Source organism: Poecilia formosa, unplaced genomic scaffold (genome assembly GCF_000485575.1).
Source record: "Poecilia formosa unplaced genomic scaffold, Poecilia_formosa-5.1.2 Scaffold232, whole genome shotgun sequence".
NCBI classification, from domain to species: Eukaryota; Metazoa; Chordata; class Actinopteri; order Cyprinodontiformes; family Poeciliidae; genus Poecilia; species Poecilia formosa.
This window is the reverse complement of record NW_006800171.1, coordinates 731,546-746,976: the sequence shown is the minus strand read 5'-3', so window position 1 is coordinate 746,976 and position 15,431 is coordinate 731,546. Positions and strand designations below refer to the sequence as shown.

The 15,431-nt window shown below is 40.4% G+C and overlaps 3 protein-coding genes across 7 annotated transcripts; all 3 read right to left on the bottom strand.

Annotated features, from left to right (window-relative positions):
• Nucleotides 1–939: 939 nt before the first annotated feature.
• On the bottom strand, nucleotides 940–6,184 carry usp21 (ubiquitin specific peptidase 21). Its single transcript, XM_007568906.2, has 12 exons — nucleotides 5,940–6,184; nucleotides 5,239–5,565; nucleotides 4,813–4,869; nucleotides 4,609–4,726; nucleotides 4,402–4,516; nucleotides 3,201–3,320; nucleotides 3,044–3,108; nucleotides 2,775–2,962; nucleotides 2,562–2,640; nucleotides 2,351–2,458; nucleotides 1,247–1,361; nucleotides 940–1,131 (listed from the first exon to the last, which is right to left on the bottom strand). Exons 2-12 carry the CDS (start codon nucleotides 5,392–5,394, stop codon nucleotides 1,038–1,040), a joined length of 1,215 nt encoding a protein of 404 aa, XP_007568968.1. The 5' UTR covers nucleotides 5,395–5,565; nucleotides 5,940–6,184; the 3' UTR covers nucleotides 940–1,037.
• A 105-nt stretch (nucleotides 6,185–6,289) lies between these two features.
• Nucleotides 6,290–12,286, bottom strand: arhgef3l (Rho guanine nucleotide exchange factor (GEF) 3, like). 5 transcript variants are annotated; one of them, XM_007568909.2, is made up of 13 exons: nucleotides 11,838–12,286; nucleotides 11,473–11,518; nucleotides 11,328–11,375; nucleotides 10,752–10,805; nucleotides 10,526–10,633; nucleotides 10,288–10,446; nucleotides 9,854–9,916; nucleotides 9,681–9,777; nucleotides 9,294–9,370; nucleotides 8,910–9,167; nucleotides 7,824–7,994; nucleotides 7,522–7,717; nucleotides 6,290–6,813 (listed from the first exon to the last, which is right to left on the bottom strand). In XM_007568909.2, the coding sequence occupies exons 1-13, from the start codon at nucleotides 11,873–11,875 to the stop codon at nucleotides 6,566–6,568; spliced, it is 1,563 nt and encodes a 520-aa protein (XP_007568971.1). In that variant the 5' UTR covers nucleotides 11,876–12,286; the 3' UTR covers nucleotides 6,290–6,565. The 5 variants fall into 5 exon arrangements, with proteins under 5 accessions (XP_007568971.1, XP_016535557.1, XP_007568969.1 ...); XM_016680071.1 differs by having other exon boundaries at nucleotides 11,473–11,512; XM_007568907.2 differs by having other exon boundaries at nucleotides 11,328–11,378; nucleotides 11,838–12,285.
• A 284-nt stretch (nucleotides 12,287–12,570) lies between these two features.
• On the bottom strand, nucleotides 12,571–15,096 carry LOC103149661 (ubiquitin-like modifier-activating enzyme 1). The gene is made up of 5 exons (XM_016680072.1): nucleotides 14,996–15,096; nucleotides 14,555–14,746; nucleotides 14,156–14,257; nucleotides 13,964–14,064; nucleotides 12,571–13,621 (listed from the first exon to the last, which is right to left on the bottom strand). Exons 1-5 carry the CDS (start codon nucleotides 15,065–15,067, stop codon nucleotides 13,486–13,488), a joined length of 603 nt encoding a protein of 200 aa, XP_016535558.1. The 5' UTR covers nucleotides 15,068–15,096; the 3' UTR covers nucleotides 12,571–13,485.
• Nucleotides 15,097–15,431: the final 335 nt, after the last annotated feature.

Genomic DNA, 15,431 nt, shown 5'->3' with positions numbered 1-15,431 from the left:
GCATTGAATTAATTATCTGCATCTGCCATATAAGTTTGCAATTTATTGGTTAAATTGAATATTTAACAAATTGTCAATTAATTACTGAATCACTTAAGGATACAGATTATAATTTTATGATGTATTTATCTATTTAATTTTGTCTCTTTTAACTTAAGTTTCCAGAATTGTTTTCCTAATTCTTCAGTTTTTCTTTTTTTTTTTTTTTTACTGGGTTTCCGAGATAAATTCAATCAATTATCTCTACTTGCCAATAGATTTTGACCAATTTAGAAGGAAGCTAAAAATATACATCTTTGCTCCCTCATTTTTTATTTTTATTTTTTTTTGATGGATGCGTTCAACTTTAAGTCAGTAAAGATTTACATCTGGAGACTTTATCTACATATTCTTGCTGACGTAATGGCTATCTGTCCACCTCTTTACTTTTTTTTCCCCTCAGAATAAATCTCGAGTGAAATCTCTTGGAAAAAAAGAAAAACAAAACGTTTTTCAGAAAGTTTTATTTTAATGTGTGACCACTTGAAGGTTTATAAGAATTTATTTACAAAAATCATCAGGATGCCATTTTATTTCTTACATACGTGTCAAAGTCATGACCTATTTCTATTATATTTTCTTCATTTGTTTGTAAGGGCTCATATCAGTAAGCGTGGTTGATGATGATGTACACGTACAAAGTGCTTTCATCATACATATAATCGCAGAGTAAGAGCTGTTCATAATGAATAAGAGCATCATATTCATCACGCCCTCGCCTCCCTGAGAGCAGCCATGCAGACACTGAAGTGGCTACTGAGATGCTTCTCAAGCACGACTGACATTAAAACCTGTTAACAACAAGCGTGCCTTCTCTCTCCCTGTGCTTTTAGTTCCAGAGAAGGCACACTGAGATCAAGATGGTTTTTTTGTCTTGTTTTGTTTTTGTTGTTGTTGTTGTTTTTTTTGCTGCTGATGTCAGGGTTAAAACTGCTGCTGCTTCTATTTGTTTCTATGGACACCGGAGGTGAGGTGACTGATTGGCCGCATCTTCTAGGCTATTTCCTGACGGTGGCTGTGCTGCTGGTGCGTTGGTAGAACAGGACGTAGGCTTGATTCGTTTGAAGCTGGCTCTCCGTGATCGAGGTCGCGCTGCACATGGAGAAAAAGGAGGGGAACTCTGAGAAGGAAGACGAGGTTTACACAGAAGACATTGTGACACGAAACTGCTTCCGATAATCTGGTGTTAGAACCTCTCAAGTCTCACCTGGAGTCGTTGTAGAAGCACCATCCGCTTTGATCTAGACAGCAGGCCGTGTAGTGGCCCATATTCACAGTCCCAGCGTGGTTACAGATTGCATATAAATCATATAAAACTGGGCCTATGGAGACAAAAACAGACATTTCTCAGAACTGAGGCTTGTCCCTGAAATATTTTTTTGTAAAAAAACGGCCAATTATTTCTGCATAAATTAAATGCAAAAGTATTCAAAGACAAGACTAATTAACACAGTCTTTTGTTTATTATAAAAATATCATATTCAAAATGTTGAAAAAATATATATATTGCGCATTAAAAATGTTAAATTCCTTTAGTTTGGCAAACATTTTGTCTTATTTTCTAGAATTTGTTTACTCTTGTCATCAACAAGCAAAACCAAACAACCAGAGTTAATATCAGGCCACTTACTTAGCCATTATATATACATAATTAAATACCTTCAAAAATCTTTGCGATCTGACTGAGTTAAGGTTTGGCGTACATCTCTTCAGTACAGCAGAACAGAATTCAGTCAACTTTGACTGAATCTGAACAGATTTCAGCATAAGGATGCTTGATTCGCTTGGGCTTCATCCTCTGACCTCATGTTCCAAATTCAGCAGCTTCGGAGTTAAAAATAATCTTACAAGGGAAAAACCTTTTTTTGTCTGTGAGAATTTTCTTGGATTTGCACGTGATGGAATAAGGTTTATACTACAACAACAAATGTAATCTTCTCCACAATTAAAATTAAAATCTAAAACAGCTGTTTGAATCTATGCTAATACAGCAACATGTTTTCTTGTTTTACGTAGTCTCCATCGAGTTCAGTAGTAAACCATGTCAGTTTTCATTTTCTAAATAAGTTTCCCCCTCCCCCATTACTTGAGTGAAATTCGATTATGGCTCCAATAGCAATCAATTTTTCAACTTTAAGCTTTTTCTTCATATTTTAAGTAATTTTTCCTGGTGCACATGTTTCAATTTACATCGATATCTCCAATTTATCTCCCACTTTTCTCATAGGCTATTTTAAAAACATATGGTCAAGCAGCTGCCCATGATTAGTACGTAAAACATGTACATAGGTAAATGAAAACTGTTTGTTACCACAGTCAACGGGTCCGTAAGGTCCGAGGTCCAGGTTTTTGAGGGGAAAAGACACGTACACTGTGCTTTTACTGATAGACCACCTGGATGTTGTGAAGCGGTTCAAATCTGTCGGAGACTGTTAAGTACGAGCGCACAATGTGTTTTTTGCACACCGACACGATTCCTCACTTTTCAAATTAATTAGAGCAGAAGTTGCTGCCAAGGATACGGATTACAATAACCTGAGGAAACCTCTGGATGGAAAGCCGCTTGGTGCACTCTGTACGCCTGCTACATCTCTCGCACATCTGGAAGAGGCGGAAATCAACATAAAATTTTTTTTAAATAATAATAATAATGACCAGATCTGTTGTTTCAAGTGAATCTGGTTGTTTAAACTGAGCCGTGTTCAGTTCAAAACCTGTGAAATTTTCTTTCTTACCGGTGAGTTTTCCTTGTCAAGTTTCTCCTCCTGAGAGAAGAGGTCCAGACACTCCTGCAGGGTGACCTCCCCTGCAGAGCTCCTTTTAGGGATGGGCAGCGACAGATCACAGAACACATCAAACGTGTTGGAGTAGTGCGAACAAACCGAGCAGTGCAGTGAACTCCGCAGCTGACCCGAGAAAAGATCTGCCAAGAGCGGGGCAAAATGTAATGTCCTCTTCTGCTTCTGAATCCAGTTGAAGACAAAGACAAGATTGACCTCCTCACCTGCTATTATGCTGTCATCTCTCTCCAAATGCTTCTTCCACATGGCATTCGCCTCTTCTGAAATTCTACGTCAGATCAGAAGTAGGAAGCATAAGTTGTGCATTCACATGGGATAGAGCCAGGATTCAAGCACAGATTCGTCTTGTTCTGTTCGTACCTAAATCTGACGTATTGCTGCTGAGGCTCCTTCCCTGTCCTTTTGACATAAGGCCTGCGATTTATTTCCGTATGCAGCTTGTCCAGTAGGAACCTGAGAAACTCCTGAGCATCTTGCTGACTGGGTTAAATTCAAACATAGGAACATTTTTAAATCTCAAGGAGAACTCTAGAGATTGTTTCATAATAAAAGTATCACATGCGGTGAATATTAGACGTCATTTGGAGGACCGCAAATAACGATCACAGTCCTAATAGCTGATGTTGGGCAGGAGTGTTTGGCGGAGCTATGCTTTGGTTTGTGACACATTTTTCATTTAGGATTTCTGTTGCCAAATTAAACTTCAGATCATGTTCAATTACCGTCAAGCCTGGAGTTCAACAGAGCTATGTTCCTGGTCCAATTTTTTTCATTTTCTTCCATTTAATAACTTTTAAGGATGACAGTTGTCATGAAGTGTCATTCAGTAAATAATGACTCTTTTAATGCAAAGTTGCTTTAAAAGTTGCATTAAAAGTCCATTAAAAGCGTCAACTTTGCATTATTTTGTAAATAATGACACTCTAACGGTGTATTTTATTTTTTTTTTTTTTGACAAACCCTCATGCATATTTAATATTCTCCAGCCATAAATCACTACTAGAAACCTGGCAGCTGAATTTGCCTTATGTTCTTAAGATATTGGTAAAACCAACAAAGCTTTTGTTGTTGCAGCCCGCGTTGAAGCCTCTTTTCTATCAACTAAACAGTCTTGCTAAAAGGCAAGTAAAGACGACGTGTGTAGCTGATTTTTCTTGATGGTATTTTAGCTTTTTCCCACTTTTCTTTTAACTTGAAACATTCAACTTTATTGTTCTGCTGTAAAAAATCTTGGGATTTTTTTTTTTTTACCTTGAAAGGAGCTAATTAGATAGAACCTACACATTTTTAATCACTGTATTAATGTACATGTAAATTTGTATTCTGATGTGTAAAAATGTATTATTTTTGTGAAAGCCAACAAATGTCAGATATGAATTTTGAATCAGCTGTGAACAGACGCTAATAAAATTAAGATTGAATTTTATCCTTCATTTTCATACTGATAGTTTTTCAATCTTCTGGAAAAACAAAAAGGTTTTACTCCTTCAGACAGATTTATGAACATCAAATAGCCCAACTCCACTAAATTGTAATGGAAAAATATAATTGTTTTTCTTACCTGTAACCGCTGAAGTAAGGCACTACTTCTTTAAAAACGCTGTAAAACTGTCGAGGATTTACAACAGTGTCTCCTTCCCTAACATCCCAAAGACCTGAGAGCACCTGAGAGAAACCTGGCAAAAGAACAATGGAAAAAAGAAGGTATGATTTAAAAAAAAATAAGTATGGAGGACATAAAAAAAAGGTAGAAAATGAGGAAACCCACTGTCCATGAGCTTTGCCTCCTCTTTTGAAAACTTCTCATGCTTGTAAGACTTCAGAAGACAATAGTTGCGCAGGACACAAGTGTGAGACAAACACTGGACCACTGCGTTCAGGAAGCACTGTTGTCCAAACAGAAGGAAAAGAGACGTGAGCCTGGTGCTGCAAAACTTACGGGAGATTTGCATGCCGTCTCTTTGACACTTACTGTATTCCCAATGTTTCTAAGGCCAACTCTTCCACTTCCAACAGTGAGCGGCTCTTTCTACGAATAAGAAGGTATGATAGAAGCTTATATATAAATCTAAAGTGGTGCTGCTGTAGCTGCAGACAGATTATTGTTGTGTGGTTACTGGTATGCCAAGGTTCTATGCTCTATGTAACTAGCTGTCTGCGTTGACCCTGCCATGTTGGCCTGTGTGTAACTTTGGCAGGACAGATTTAGCCTTCTTATCTCATTAGCATAACAAGCGAGGCTAAAAAAAGGGGGTCAGTCTGAGGCTTTATCCTATTAGAGAGTGCAAGGAGTGCTGACAGGTGCGTAAACACGTGTGTGTTGATTAGCATTAATGACATGTTCAGTACAATTTGAGGAGAATGTAAAGGTTTAATGCTTCCTCCGTCCCCCCCCCACCTCATTGTCAGCGACCAGCAGCAGGCCCATCAGGGATGTGTAGAGGACAGACTGGGAGATGTCTGCTGTGTCTCTCTGCAGACCGTTCTGAGAAACCAGGGTCCGACACAGGGCCCCGCAAGAGCCCTCCACGTTCACGCCGCTGGAACCAGGCATTCTGTTCTGCCAGTCAGTCTCCGCTTGAAGATGTGCCGAGGTATCTTATCCCTGATGCGCGTCTGATTAAAGGTCAGCAAGATGTTGAGGGGCGACCCTTCTGATCAGGGAGCAAAGCACAGAGGAGCACACCCCCTGCCTTACCTTGAGAACGACAAGTAACATTTACAGCTGAAAAGACAAAAAGAAAAAAAGAAAAAACTAAAGTTTGCTTTGACAATCCTTCAGAGTGCAATTCTGCATTAAACACATGGAGTGAAATAAGTTCCTAAAAGATTGTTTTTTTTTTTTTTTTTTTTTTTGTACAAGTAAAACCAAGAATTTCTAAATTCAGCTGATTCCCAATGTTAAAATACATAAAAGAAAAAAAAAAGAAAAAAGATTTGGTTATGTAACAGGGATCCAGCAGTACGGTACGGATCAACCCAACAGCCAATCAATGCGCACCACTTACCGTTTTGTGCAGATAAAGATAGCATCTACGGCAAACAGTTACTTCTACAGAAATGTAACGTGTATAAAAAGAGAGAGCACTTTGGACTCACCTGATCACTTCGGTCTGTATCTTTGAACAAAGAGTCCCAACCAAACTGTTCCCATCATCTGCTGAGCTGTTAAAAATGCATAAAGGGGACGTCTACGGTTTCACCGTGTGTTTGTGGGATAGAACTGAAAGTCTACCTCTCTGCCCTGTCCTGCCACGAGTGTCAGAGAAAGAAAGAAAGAAAGAAAGAAAGAGCGAGAGCCAAAGAGAGAGAGAGAGTGAAAAAACAGACACAGGGAGGGAGGATAATCATCTCTAATCTTTTCACTGCAGATCGTGTTGGCTATACATAGACATGTCAATGTGTCCACCCATGAACACCTCAGCAAGTTTGGTTTTGTTTTTGTTGGGTTTTTTTTACTGTCAGTTTTTATTAAAATACAGCCGGTTAAACATTTTGTTGGCGTTTAACATTCACATTCAGTAACAGTAACTCTGTTCACAGTCAGCACACTTTATGACAATCACAAAAATAAGGAAAAATAAAAATAAGGAGAAACTTTTTTTTTTCTTTTGCAATTCTTTGAGTCTTTTAATTAAAACTGTTCATAAAAATAGTCCATCAGGTTTCTTTCGCTCTCCAGAAACCCCCTTTCTGCCCTCCAGAAGGGCAACCTGGTGAACGGGTCAGCGACAGGTGTGGTCTGCCATGTCCGTGTCCGAGCTGAGGCTGAGATCCGCTATGTGACACAGCGCGGGGTCTGGGGGGAGAGAGAGCGGCGACTGGCTGGTGTGAGCGGTCCGGTCCCGTGACTGGACGATGGCCTGGCGCAGGCAAGTGATCCACTGCTGCTTGCTGAACGAGTCGTTGGCCTGCAAGCAGTAAGGGTTGACTTTGGAGCGCCCTCTGCTGCTCACACGGAAACAGTTCTTCACTAGAAGGTGACGGAAAGAGGAAGGAAGGAAATTGAGTGAAAACAGTTGTAGGTTTCAGTTCAACTAACAAGAGGGCTAGAACTACTCTGACATTAAGGTCTGCTTCCAGCCTGTGATTCTTCTTTTTCATATATATAAAAAAGCAGACACATGAATATTATAACATGATTTTAATTACTAATTTTTGATCATTTTTGAGGTGATCAATTAAATCGAGATAAATAAGTGTCACCTCTTCTAGTGGTAAACAAAATATTTTGATCTCGGTTATGTATGCACACGTTTTCTCTGTCCTACTGATTGCTTGTCTTATTGTTTTTGAAAACCTGTTTGAAATAAAAAAAAATAATTAATTAGGAACTGAAAATCTGTGTTAAATTCTGATTATTTGATGCATATTTTTTTATGTTTTAATTATTTCATAAATATGAAATGCCAACAGCTTTGTAACCTTTATGGTATTTAATTACCATTTTTATGAAAATGAAATTTTAAACAAAGAAGTTTAGATTCAGGGAGAAAAGAGAACAAAAATATACCTATTTATGCTAAGAACTAAATTGACGTATTCAGAATAGTTTGGCAAGATTGTGAGATTCCACAATTTTTTTTTATTTGTTTATTTAAGTACTGCCATGATCACAACTAAAAAAAAACAAAACTCTGTAGTTTTATTTCCAATCAAATATAAAAAAAAAGCAAATGACCTTTGTCGTTTCCTCCGGTGAACGCTCCTCTGAAGGTTCCTCCCCCTCCGGCCTCACTGTCTGGGATCTCCTCTAAATTGATCAACGTGTTGGGCAGAGGCTGACGGTACACGTTAAACATTTGTCCTCTAATGTCTCTGTCGTCCCCCGGTCTGGTCAGCACCAACGCCAGTTCAAACAGGAATACATGCAGCTTCTGTTGCACGGAAAAGACAGAAGAAATGAAGCGGTTGTGGATAGATGTTACGACTTAGAAATAAAGGCGCCTTCGTGTGAGCTAGCATCAGGGACGCTGCACGCACCTGCCCCTTGTTGGTCTTGAGCTCTCCGTGGCAGTAGAGGAAGCGGGACTGGTGGATCTCAGGTATTCTCTGGCTCTCTTCGAGGTAGATCAGCCCCCGCCGGTAGAACTGACACTCGGCCTCGCCGGTCTTCTTGTTCACCTCGGCCACGATGCTCTGAATCAGCTCCAGCTGTGGTTGACAAAGGACAGAGTAAACGTTTTGCTGGAGCCATTTGTGTCATCAGCAAAGTTTCTCGTCAGGCGCATTTGTGATTATTTTAAGACAAAAAGTAAGAAAAACCCTAAAAAGAGGAAAGATATAATTTGGGTAAATAACAGTGTTGTTCATATCCCAATTTTCTCTTTTTTTTAAATTTTTTTTATTAATTTCATGTACCAATAGACTCACTAAGATTTTACTTTCAAATCTCAAATGAGGCCACACAGGGTTATTCTTAATTAAATGAGCGGCTTATAATGTTATATTTGAACCATTAAGTTGATCTTCTTTTTAAATACTGCTGATAACCAAAACACCTACATCTCTTCCTAACTCATACATAACAGAACTGACAATGGTTAGAAGAGATTAGATAAGATAACTTCCTCTGCATTATTCTTTTTTTTTGTTTGTTCTCGATGGCAATATAATTCATTTATATGCTCCCTCAATAACAAATAAATCATAAATACATACATCCATGTAATTCTTAATTTGACTACTTTACAAAAAAATCAGTAACAGGGCCAGTTAAGATCAAGTTTAGACATTTTTTCCACCCAAATGTCGATCCCCCCCCCTCCTTTTTTAATTCAAATGCTGTAACTGCTTTGGGACAGAAAAATAAATGTAAAAACTAATACAGGTTGAAAAAACCCATTCAAAAAACAAAGAACTTGTTTTGGGTACGACATCCAACAAATAGTGAGGGTTTCGTAGAGGAAGCGGGACCTGGTGGATCTCAGGTATTCTCTGGCGTACAGACGTTTCAGAACGTCTGTACATTATGAAATCATAACGTACAGTCAGATCTCAAGCCAGCACTCCAGATTTTCTAAATCCACTCAGTTCAGCACTCTAAGGCCACAGGTCAGAGCAACTCACAGCATCAGGCAGCGTGTCCTCGTCTGGGTGGTCTGGAGGCGTGCACTTCTGTATCTCCTTCAACAGCAGAGGGTATTTGACCAGCCGGCTTCTGGGAAGGTCCAGAAAGTTCCACAAGTCCAATTTCCTACTAAACGAAGACTCCTGACACAGGCGCAGGAAATGCTCGACTCTTTTCTCCTGCTTCTTCTGGTCGAGCAGAGCTTTGGCTCCCACCTGGTTGCAGCAGTATGTGACGTAGGCTTCCAGGCAGGGGAACTGCAGGGGGGGGGACGAGACGGAGTGTGAAGCGGGGAAAAAAAAAGAATGTGCGCAGAACGCCGGCTGTTGTGCCCCCTTCGTCTTTCTTCTCTTGCAGCAGCGGGTTGCCGTGAAAACACTCACCCAGTCATGCAGAGTCGGCCCCACTTCTCCCACCGTCTTCTCTGAGCCCCTCAGTCGCTCAAGACGAGCCAAAAGATCTGGTGTGAAATAGACAAAAAAACATGTTCAACATAAAAGGACACAACTTAAAAAACACACAAAAAAAAACATCCTGAAGGCCAAAATGGAAAATTTTATCTGCTATGATAAAAAAATAAATAAAAAAAATTAATACATCCATCAGTATTATACAGAAATAATGGGCTAAAAGAAGCACATTTGCTGCCTCTTATTTACTTGGAACCAACAACTTTTACTGTATGTAGATGATCAGGAAATGATGCATTCTGAAATATTTTTAGTCACTGAGATTAAGCTACAAGTAGGCAAAGAGTTCATATCATTTACCCTCATGCAGTGGAATCAGGGAGTCTAAAGTCCCGAAGATTTGTCCGAGCTCACTTTCTGTCAATATATCCAACTTCAACATGGGCTCGTAGTACACCTAAAAGCATAAGAACGCACTGAAACTGAGAAAAAGCCAGCAAGTGTAGATTTTTTTTTTCCTGCACTCTTTTTACCTTCTTGACCAAACTGAGGTCTTCTATGAGTTGCCTCTCTCCCTGCGTCAGCTCGTAGATCACCTGCAGAGGACAAAGACGTTGCACACAGCAACTTTAGACGTGTCAATGGAAATAAAGACAATTTCCGCACAATGCTGCATGGGATGTAAACTAAGCGGAAACCCTGCATGAGCTCTCACAGCTGATTGTTTAATAACGGAAGTTGAGCCGCTTAGTGCCAGCTCACATCCTCTTTCCTAATACCCGTGCAGGGCAGCTTCAGAGAAACAGTGCAAGCTAGTCATCCCACCCACACTGCGACCGCAGCCTCACAGCCCGTCCACAGAAACCCCGCCTCCCCGAGTAGAAAAAAAAAAAAAAAACATCTTAATGATGACAAAAAAATAAATAAATAAAATAAAAATGTTGTAATAAAACCATAAAATTCACACCTCTTGGCGTTTGATTTCCTTTGCAGTCAGGTCATGGCTCTCCACAGTGTCACTCCAACACTGGCTGTTGCGCCTGCGTGGAAACGACGAGGCTTTGGAGCGAGGGCGCAGGGGTCCCGGGAGCAAAGGTCGGGCGTCGGTGCGAAAGCTGATGGAGCGCTGCGAAGAGAGAGGACATCAGGTCACATTATGGTCATTACGAGGTACAAAAATATTCCAGAGGACGTGTGTGTGTTACCGAAATAGACTGCCCGATGCGTTTAAGAGCAGCAGTCTTCACTGGTGTTATGACACCTGTCAGGCTGTTGGACTTTGTCACGGGTTTGACCTTTTTGTTACTGGGCTCCTGAAACAGATCAATGGTAGAAGTTAAAGAGCAAAATACACAAAAATTTTTTAAAAAACTTATAGAGTTAGTCAAGAAACAGTTCAAAATGAGAAGACGAAAAAAACTTCAGTCAAACCTCTGAATCCTTGTGATCAGACATCATTTCCCCTTCTTCCTCTTCCTCCTCATCCTGATGGCCAGAAAAAAATATTGAGAGGTGAAGGCGACATGAAAGAGAGAAAGACGTTAAAAAGCGCTGAGATGTTGCACGGTGCACATCTCTCATTTCCTGTGCAAGGTTTTCAAAGAGGAAGAAAGTTGAAACTGTGCCTCAATAGTGAAGCACAACATGTCTGCTGCCTTTTTTTTTTTTCTTTTTACCCCACTAACCACAGCTGCTGCAAATTTATTGTGGCAATAATTGAATTAAAGTTGAAATGAAAACAGAATGCAAATATATGACATTCATTAAATGAAAGCAAGCACACCAGCAACTTTCTGAAATCCCAGTAGACTCAATACAAGATCTTATGGGGGGGGGGGGGAACCCAAGAAACTACCCTTAAAATCAGCATCTCGCATAATGTTCACCTCTTTTTGTCAGTTCTGCACTCAGCATTGTGGTCACAAAGGTAAAGGCTGACAGGCTTCCGCCAGTTACTGAGAAAAGCAAGAGATATGACAGCGCGCAGCATTTCAGATTATTACTCACCTCCATGATTCTGATGACTGGTTCAGGAATCAGGTCTTGTTTTCGCTTCTTCTAAAGGCAGACATTTTGGAGAAAATTAATGTGCACTGCATTTCAGACTTTGGGTGATAAATGCGTGCTTCATTGAGGGGATAGGATTGCTTACCCCAGCATGGTCACAGAGGACAGAGCGAGTGTCTCCTGACCCCGACCTAAAAAGAGGGGGTGGGGGAAATCTTAGTCACAAATCATTCAGATGGATTTTAATGTACTCTAAACACAGTGCTTATTGCTTTACAGAATTTAAGCTGCAGGTTATGCACCACTGCATTATGACATGGAGGGATTTCAGTTGTCGGTGTGGTGAACGGAAACATGAAGCATAACTTTAGTCAGTGTTCAAAACAAGAAAAAGATAACTTTTTCTTTTAAATCCTCCAACGAATCTGATGATCAGTCTCACATTTAAAACAAAAACAAAAGAAACAACCAAAGCAGAGTCAGAACAGTGCATTTCTAAAGCTACCATACCAGGAAGTCCTCATTTCACCAGTCTCCTCCACTTCCATCTTCTTCCTTCTGTCAGTGCATCTTCACAGAAATTAACGGCTCCGCTCTCAAAGTGAGAAATAATCCAGCCTGCGACGGTCTCCTCCGTTCGGCCAGCCACCGAGCAGTTTGCGTCGAGCTGGTTTAAAGTTCGGCGTACTCCTTCCTCCTCACCTTCTTCCTCATCTCGCAGCAGACCACATCCTTTACTGTTGCGCATAATCACGTATCCGCTCTTCTCAGGGAGGAGCGTTCAGAGCTTCACGTTAAAACCTCTCGGTCCAACCTGAACGTTGGGCTGTTTCTAGATTTTATTTAAAAGCTGCTTTGCGGTAGACTAAAATACTACTTTAGAAACTATTTGAGCCAAAAGGGGAAGTGAGATTACATTTTTTTTTCCTGCTCTAAATTGACTAGTTTACTTGCATATAGGAAAAGAAAAAAATTACAAACAGTTGTTATATATTTGATAAAACTCAATCTGTCTTGGGATTTTCCTCTGAATTTAGAGGTTGGTGATAAGCTGATGGAGGCAGAGTTTCCCAGAAATGCTGCTCTGTAATGAAACCTGATCACCCCAAACCAGGTCAGACAGGAAAACGCATGAATCTGATTCTGTGACACTCATGTGCTTCAAAATCCTCAAACACCAACAACACTCAAGACACACAAGCACAATTTTGTCACACGAAAATAAAAACCACTCACTCTAATGCATGTTTTACATGTTTATTCACTATCACACTAAGTGCTCCCATATCAAGATACATCTCATTGCCTTGCTCTTATTTCGGTTTTTATCATTTGGAGTTAACAAAATAGAAACAAGTGTTATGAACTACCAGATGTGTGCCAAATCTTTTTTTTTTTATATCCCCTTCCCCAAAAATAAAATACAACAAAAACACAAGAAATAATGAGAAATAAAGGGGAAAAAAATATATATATGTCATGTGCAAGAGCCCCTCGGAGAGTGCTGTGGTGAGGGAGGTAGGGGTGCCTCGGACTGGGAAGAGCATTCTGCCAGTGTGATACCATTGGGTTTCCAGTCAGAAAATATCTACATGGTCGTTCTTTGTTTTCTCGGGTAGCTTGGTTTTAATTAATGAAATGGAAATCATAAAAAAAGGTACTTTGAAATTTAACTTGTGATGTGTACAAGGTAAGACGAGACGAGGGTTTCGATGACTAAAGAGAGCGAGTAGAGTGGAGGGAAGGTAGCCGGGTTGGATTAAAATGACCCTCAGTTACTGTGAGGATGTTCGTTTACGCAGGGACTCGTGTGGGGCTTATTGATCTGTAGAGGTACTACAACTGAGGAGCATCAGGATGTCCAGTATACGTGCTCCCTTCCTTCAATTACACCCCCGTCCCCCACATAGAGCGGCAACTGGATCCCCAACTCTTACTGGTCTCCTTTAGTCAGCTTACTGGGGCTATGTACAGTCAGGCATAGGTTTACGCAAAAACCCCAGGCCCACAAAAAAGAAAAAGAGAAAACAGAAAAAAAAAAAACCTGATTGATCCAGTAGAGCAGACTTGGATCAAGCTACCCACTTCAGAATAGTCCCCTTTTTGCTCCCCTCCCCCCACATCTGCCTCCCTCTGGTGGGTGGGCTCAGTTTGGAGCTCAGCGGATGGTGTATCTGACATAGGGCACTTCCACGTCTTCATCAGACAGGTCGTTACAGCACAGCTCAAACACCAGGGCCTTCACGTGTTTGCCCAGCTTCTTTTTGGACACCTTAGTCACAATCTCAGTCATTCTGCAAAACACAGGAGAAACGAGACTCAGCCAATAAATTAAAAAGAAAACCGCTACTAAATATCAATGCATTACTATGTGTACAGCACTCTGAACAACCATTATTATGGTGTATTATTTTGTTACTGTGCTGCTGCAACAAGTGAATTTTTTCTACTCTATTCTAACCCTCGGGTTGGTATTATCCTTATGATTGTACATACCACAACATTTTAGTATTAGACATTCTAGACCAATTGTCTTATGTAGCGTTCCGAAGCAGAACAACCCTTAAAATAAGATCGTCGCTGGGTTAAGTATTTGTACTCGTTACTGTATTTGTACACTCAAAGTTTATACTCACGGTAGGTCCAGTCTCTCTTTAAGTTTGGCAGCAGGCATGAAAAATGAATACAGCATGGACACTCCCTGAGATAGCATGGTGATCTCCAACTTATGCTCATTCTGACAAACAAAACGGGGGAAAAAAAAAGAAGAAGCAGGGATTAATTATAGGCAACAAAAAACAAACATGGATAAAAGGAGCTGAACCTACTTTAAAGTAGTCAAGGAATTGTCGGAGTGTCATTTCTTCCCCGTTGGACTGCAGCCCTTTGACCTCGAAGCGATCCCAGAGAGTCCAGTCGATCTCGTAGTACTGCAAATAAACCAGCAAGAGTAAAAGCTGCGTCAGTTATCTGCTCCATGCATCTCTACCTGCAGTGTAGAGATGCAGGTTTGTCCAGATAAAGAAACATTTCTCCTCAGCACACACTGATACCGTCAGCGTGAGAAGGTAAGTTGAACTCACTTACATCCAAGCAGACTGCCTAATGTATCAGTATTAGCATGGCTGGATCATCATTGGAGCTTCACAGTGCGATGGCAGGCAATCGCTAGGCTTACAATACATTTTGTGTGTGTTGAGACTCAGACAGAATACACACGCGCTTACCTTGTGTCTGGGAGCGGCGATGGGCTCAGAGAAGGCAAAGAAAGGTAGGGCTAAGTTCATGAAGCCATTTTTGAACGAATCCAGTTTTTTATGCCCTTGGATGATCTTGAAGAGCTCCAAGCACACCAAGCCAACCACTGCAGCTGTAGTCGTGGCGATAGCAGGAATGATCTTGCCAGCAATCAGTTTGCTCTAGATTGGACAGAAACAAATGTACGCAAAAAAAAAAAAAAAAAAAAAAAAAAAAAAAAAAAAAAAAAAAAGAGAGAGAGGGAAATCTTATACAATTACACAGAAGCCCAGGAATTTGTAACTCAGAAAAGAAAACAGTTGACAAAAGTGTGAAACACTGATCCATCATCAACACAAGCAAGTACGATTTGATCTAAGAGACGAGGAGGTAATCAAAGCAACAATAATCCAAGGACCAACGTTTCCCACCTTGTGCCTGTCGGCAGGTGGAATGTCGTAGTTCTCCGCTCTCAGATTGGAGGCTGCCACGATGAAATCCATGTGAAAGTTTGCATCGTCATCCTGTGGACAGACAAACACAAATCTGGTTACTGAAGGTAAATGGCACCGATTTGTAAACCTGTCACAATAAATGACTCCATGGTTACTTAAAATGATCTAGAAAATTTCCATCTTATTTTTTGAAGGGCAATTTTTTTTAAACAGATTTTATAATCATTTAAGGTTTCTGTTGTGTTTTTTTTTTTTTAATGTGTACATTTGTTTCTGTCCAATCTAGAGCAAACTGATTGCTGGCAAGATCATTCCTGCCATCGCCACGACTACAGCTGCAGTGGTTGGCTTGGTGTGCTTGGAGCTCTTCAAGATCATCCAAGGGCATAAAAAACTGGATTCGTTCAAAAAT

What these genes read in the sequence shown, in the direction of transcription:
- usp21 (XM_007568906.2), bottom strand. Translation starts at nt 5,394, where the DNA reads ATGCCTGGTTCCAGCGGCGTGAACGTGGAGGGCTCTTGCGGGGCCCTG. An exon ending in TTGACAAGGAAAACTCACCG is followed by an intron (nt 2,641 to 2,774) that starts GTAAGAAAGAAA and finishes CGCCTCTTCCAG; the next exon opens with ATGTGCGAGAGATGTAGCAG. An exon ending in TGCTTCTACAACGACTCCAG is followed by an intron (nt 1,132 to 1,246) that starts GTGAGACTTGAG and finishes CTCCATGTGCAG; the next exon opens with CGCGACCTCGATCACGGAGA.
- arhgef3l (XM_007568907.2), bottom strand. Translation starts at nt 11,875, where the DNA reads ATGGAAGTGGAGGAGACTGGTGAAATGAGGACTTCCTG. An exon ending in GGTGAAATGAGGACTTCCTG is followed by an intron (nt 11,519 to 11,837) that starts GTATGGTAGCTT and finishes CCCTCTTTTTAG; the next exon opens with GTCGGGGTCAGGAGACACTC. An exon ending in AGGACACGCTGCCTGATGCT is followed by an intron (nt 7,995 to 8,909) that starts GTGAGTTGCTCT and finishes TGTCAACCACAG; the next exon opens with CTGGAGCTGATTCAGAGCAT.
- LOC103149661 (XM_016680072.1), bottom strand. Translation starts at nt 15,067, where the DNA reads ATGGATTTCATCGTGGCAGCCTCCAATCTGAGAGCGGAGAACTACGAC. An exon ending in CACCTGCCGACAGGCACAAG is followed by an intron (nt 14,747 to 14,995) that starts GTGGGAAACGTT and finishes TGTCCAATCTAG; the next exon opens with AGCAAACTGATTGCTGGCAA. An exon ending in AATTCCTTGACTACTTTAAA is followed by an intron (nt 14,065 to 14,155) that starts GTAGGTTCAGCT and finishes TTTGTTTGTCAG; the next exon opens with AATGAGCATAAGTTGGAGAT.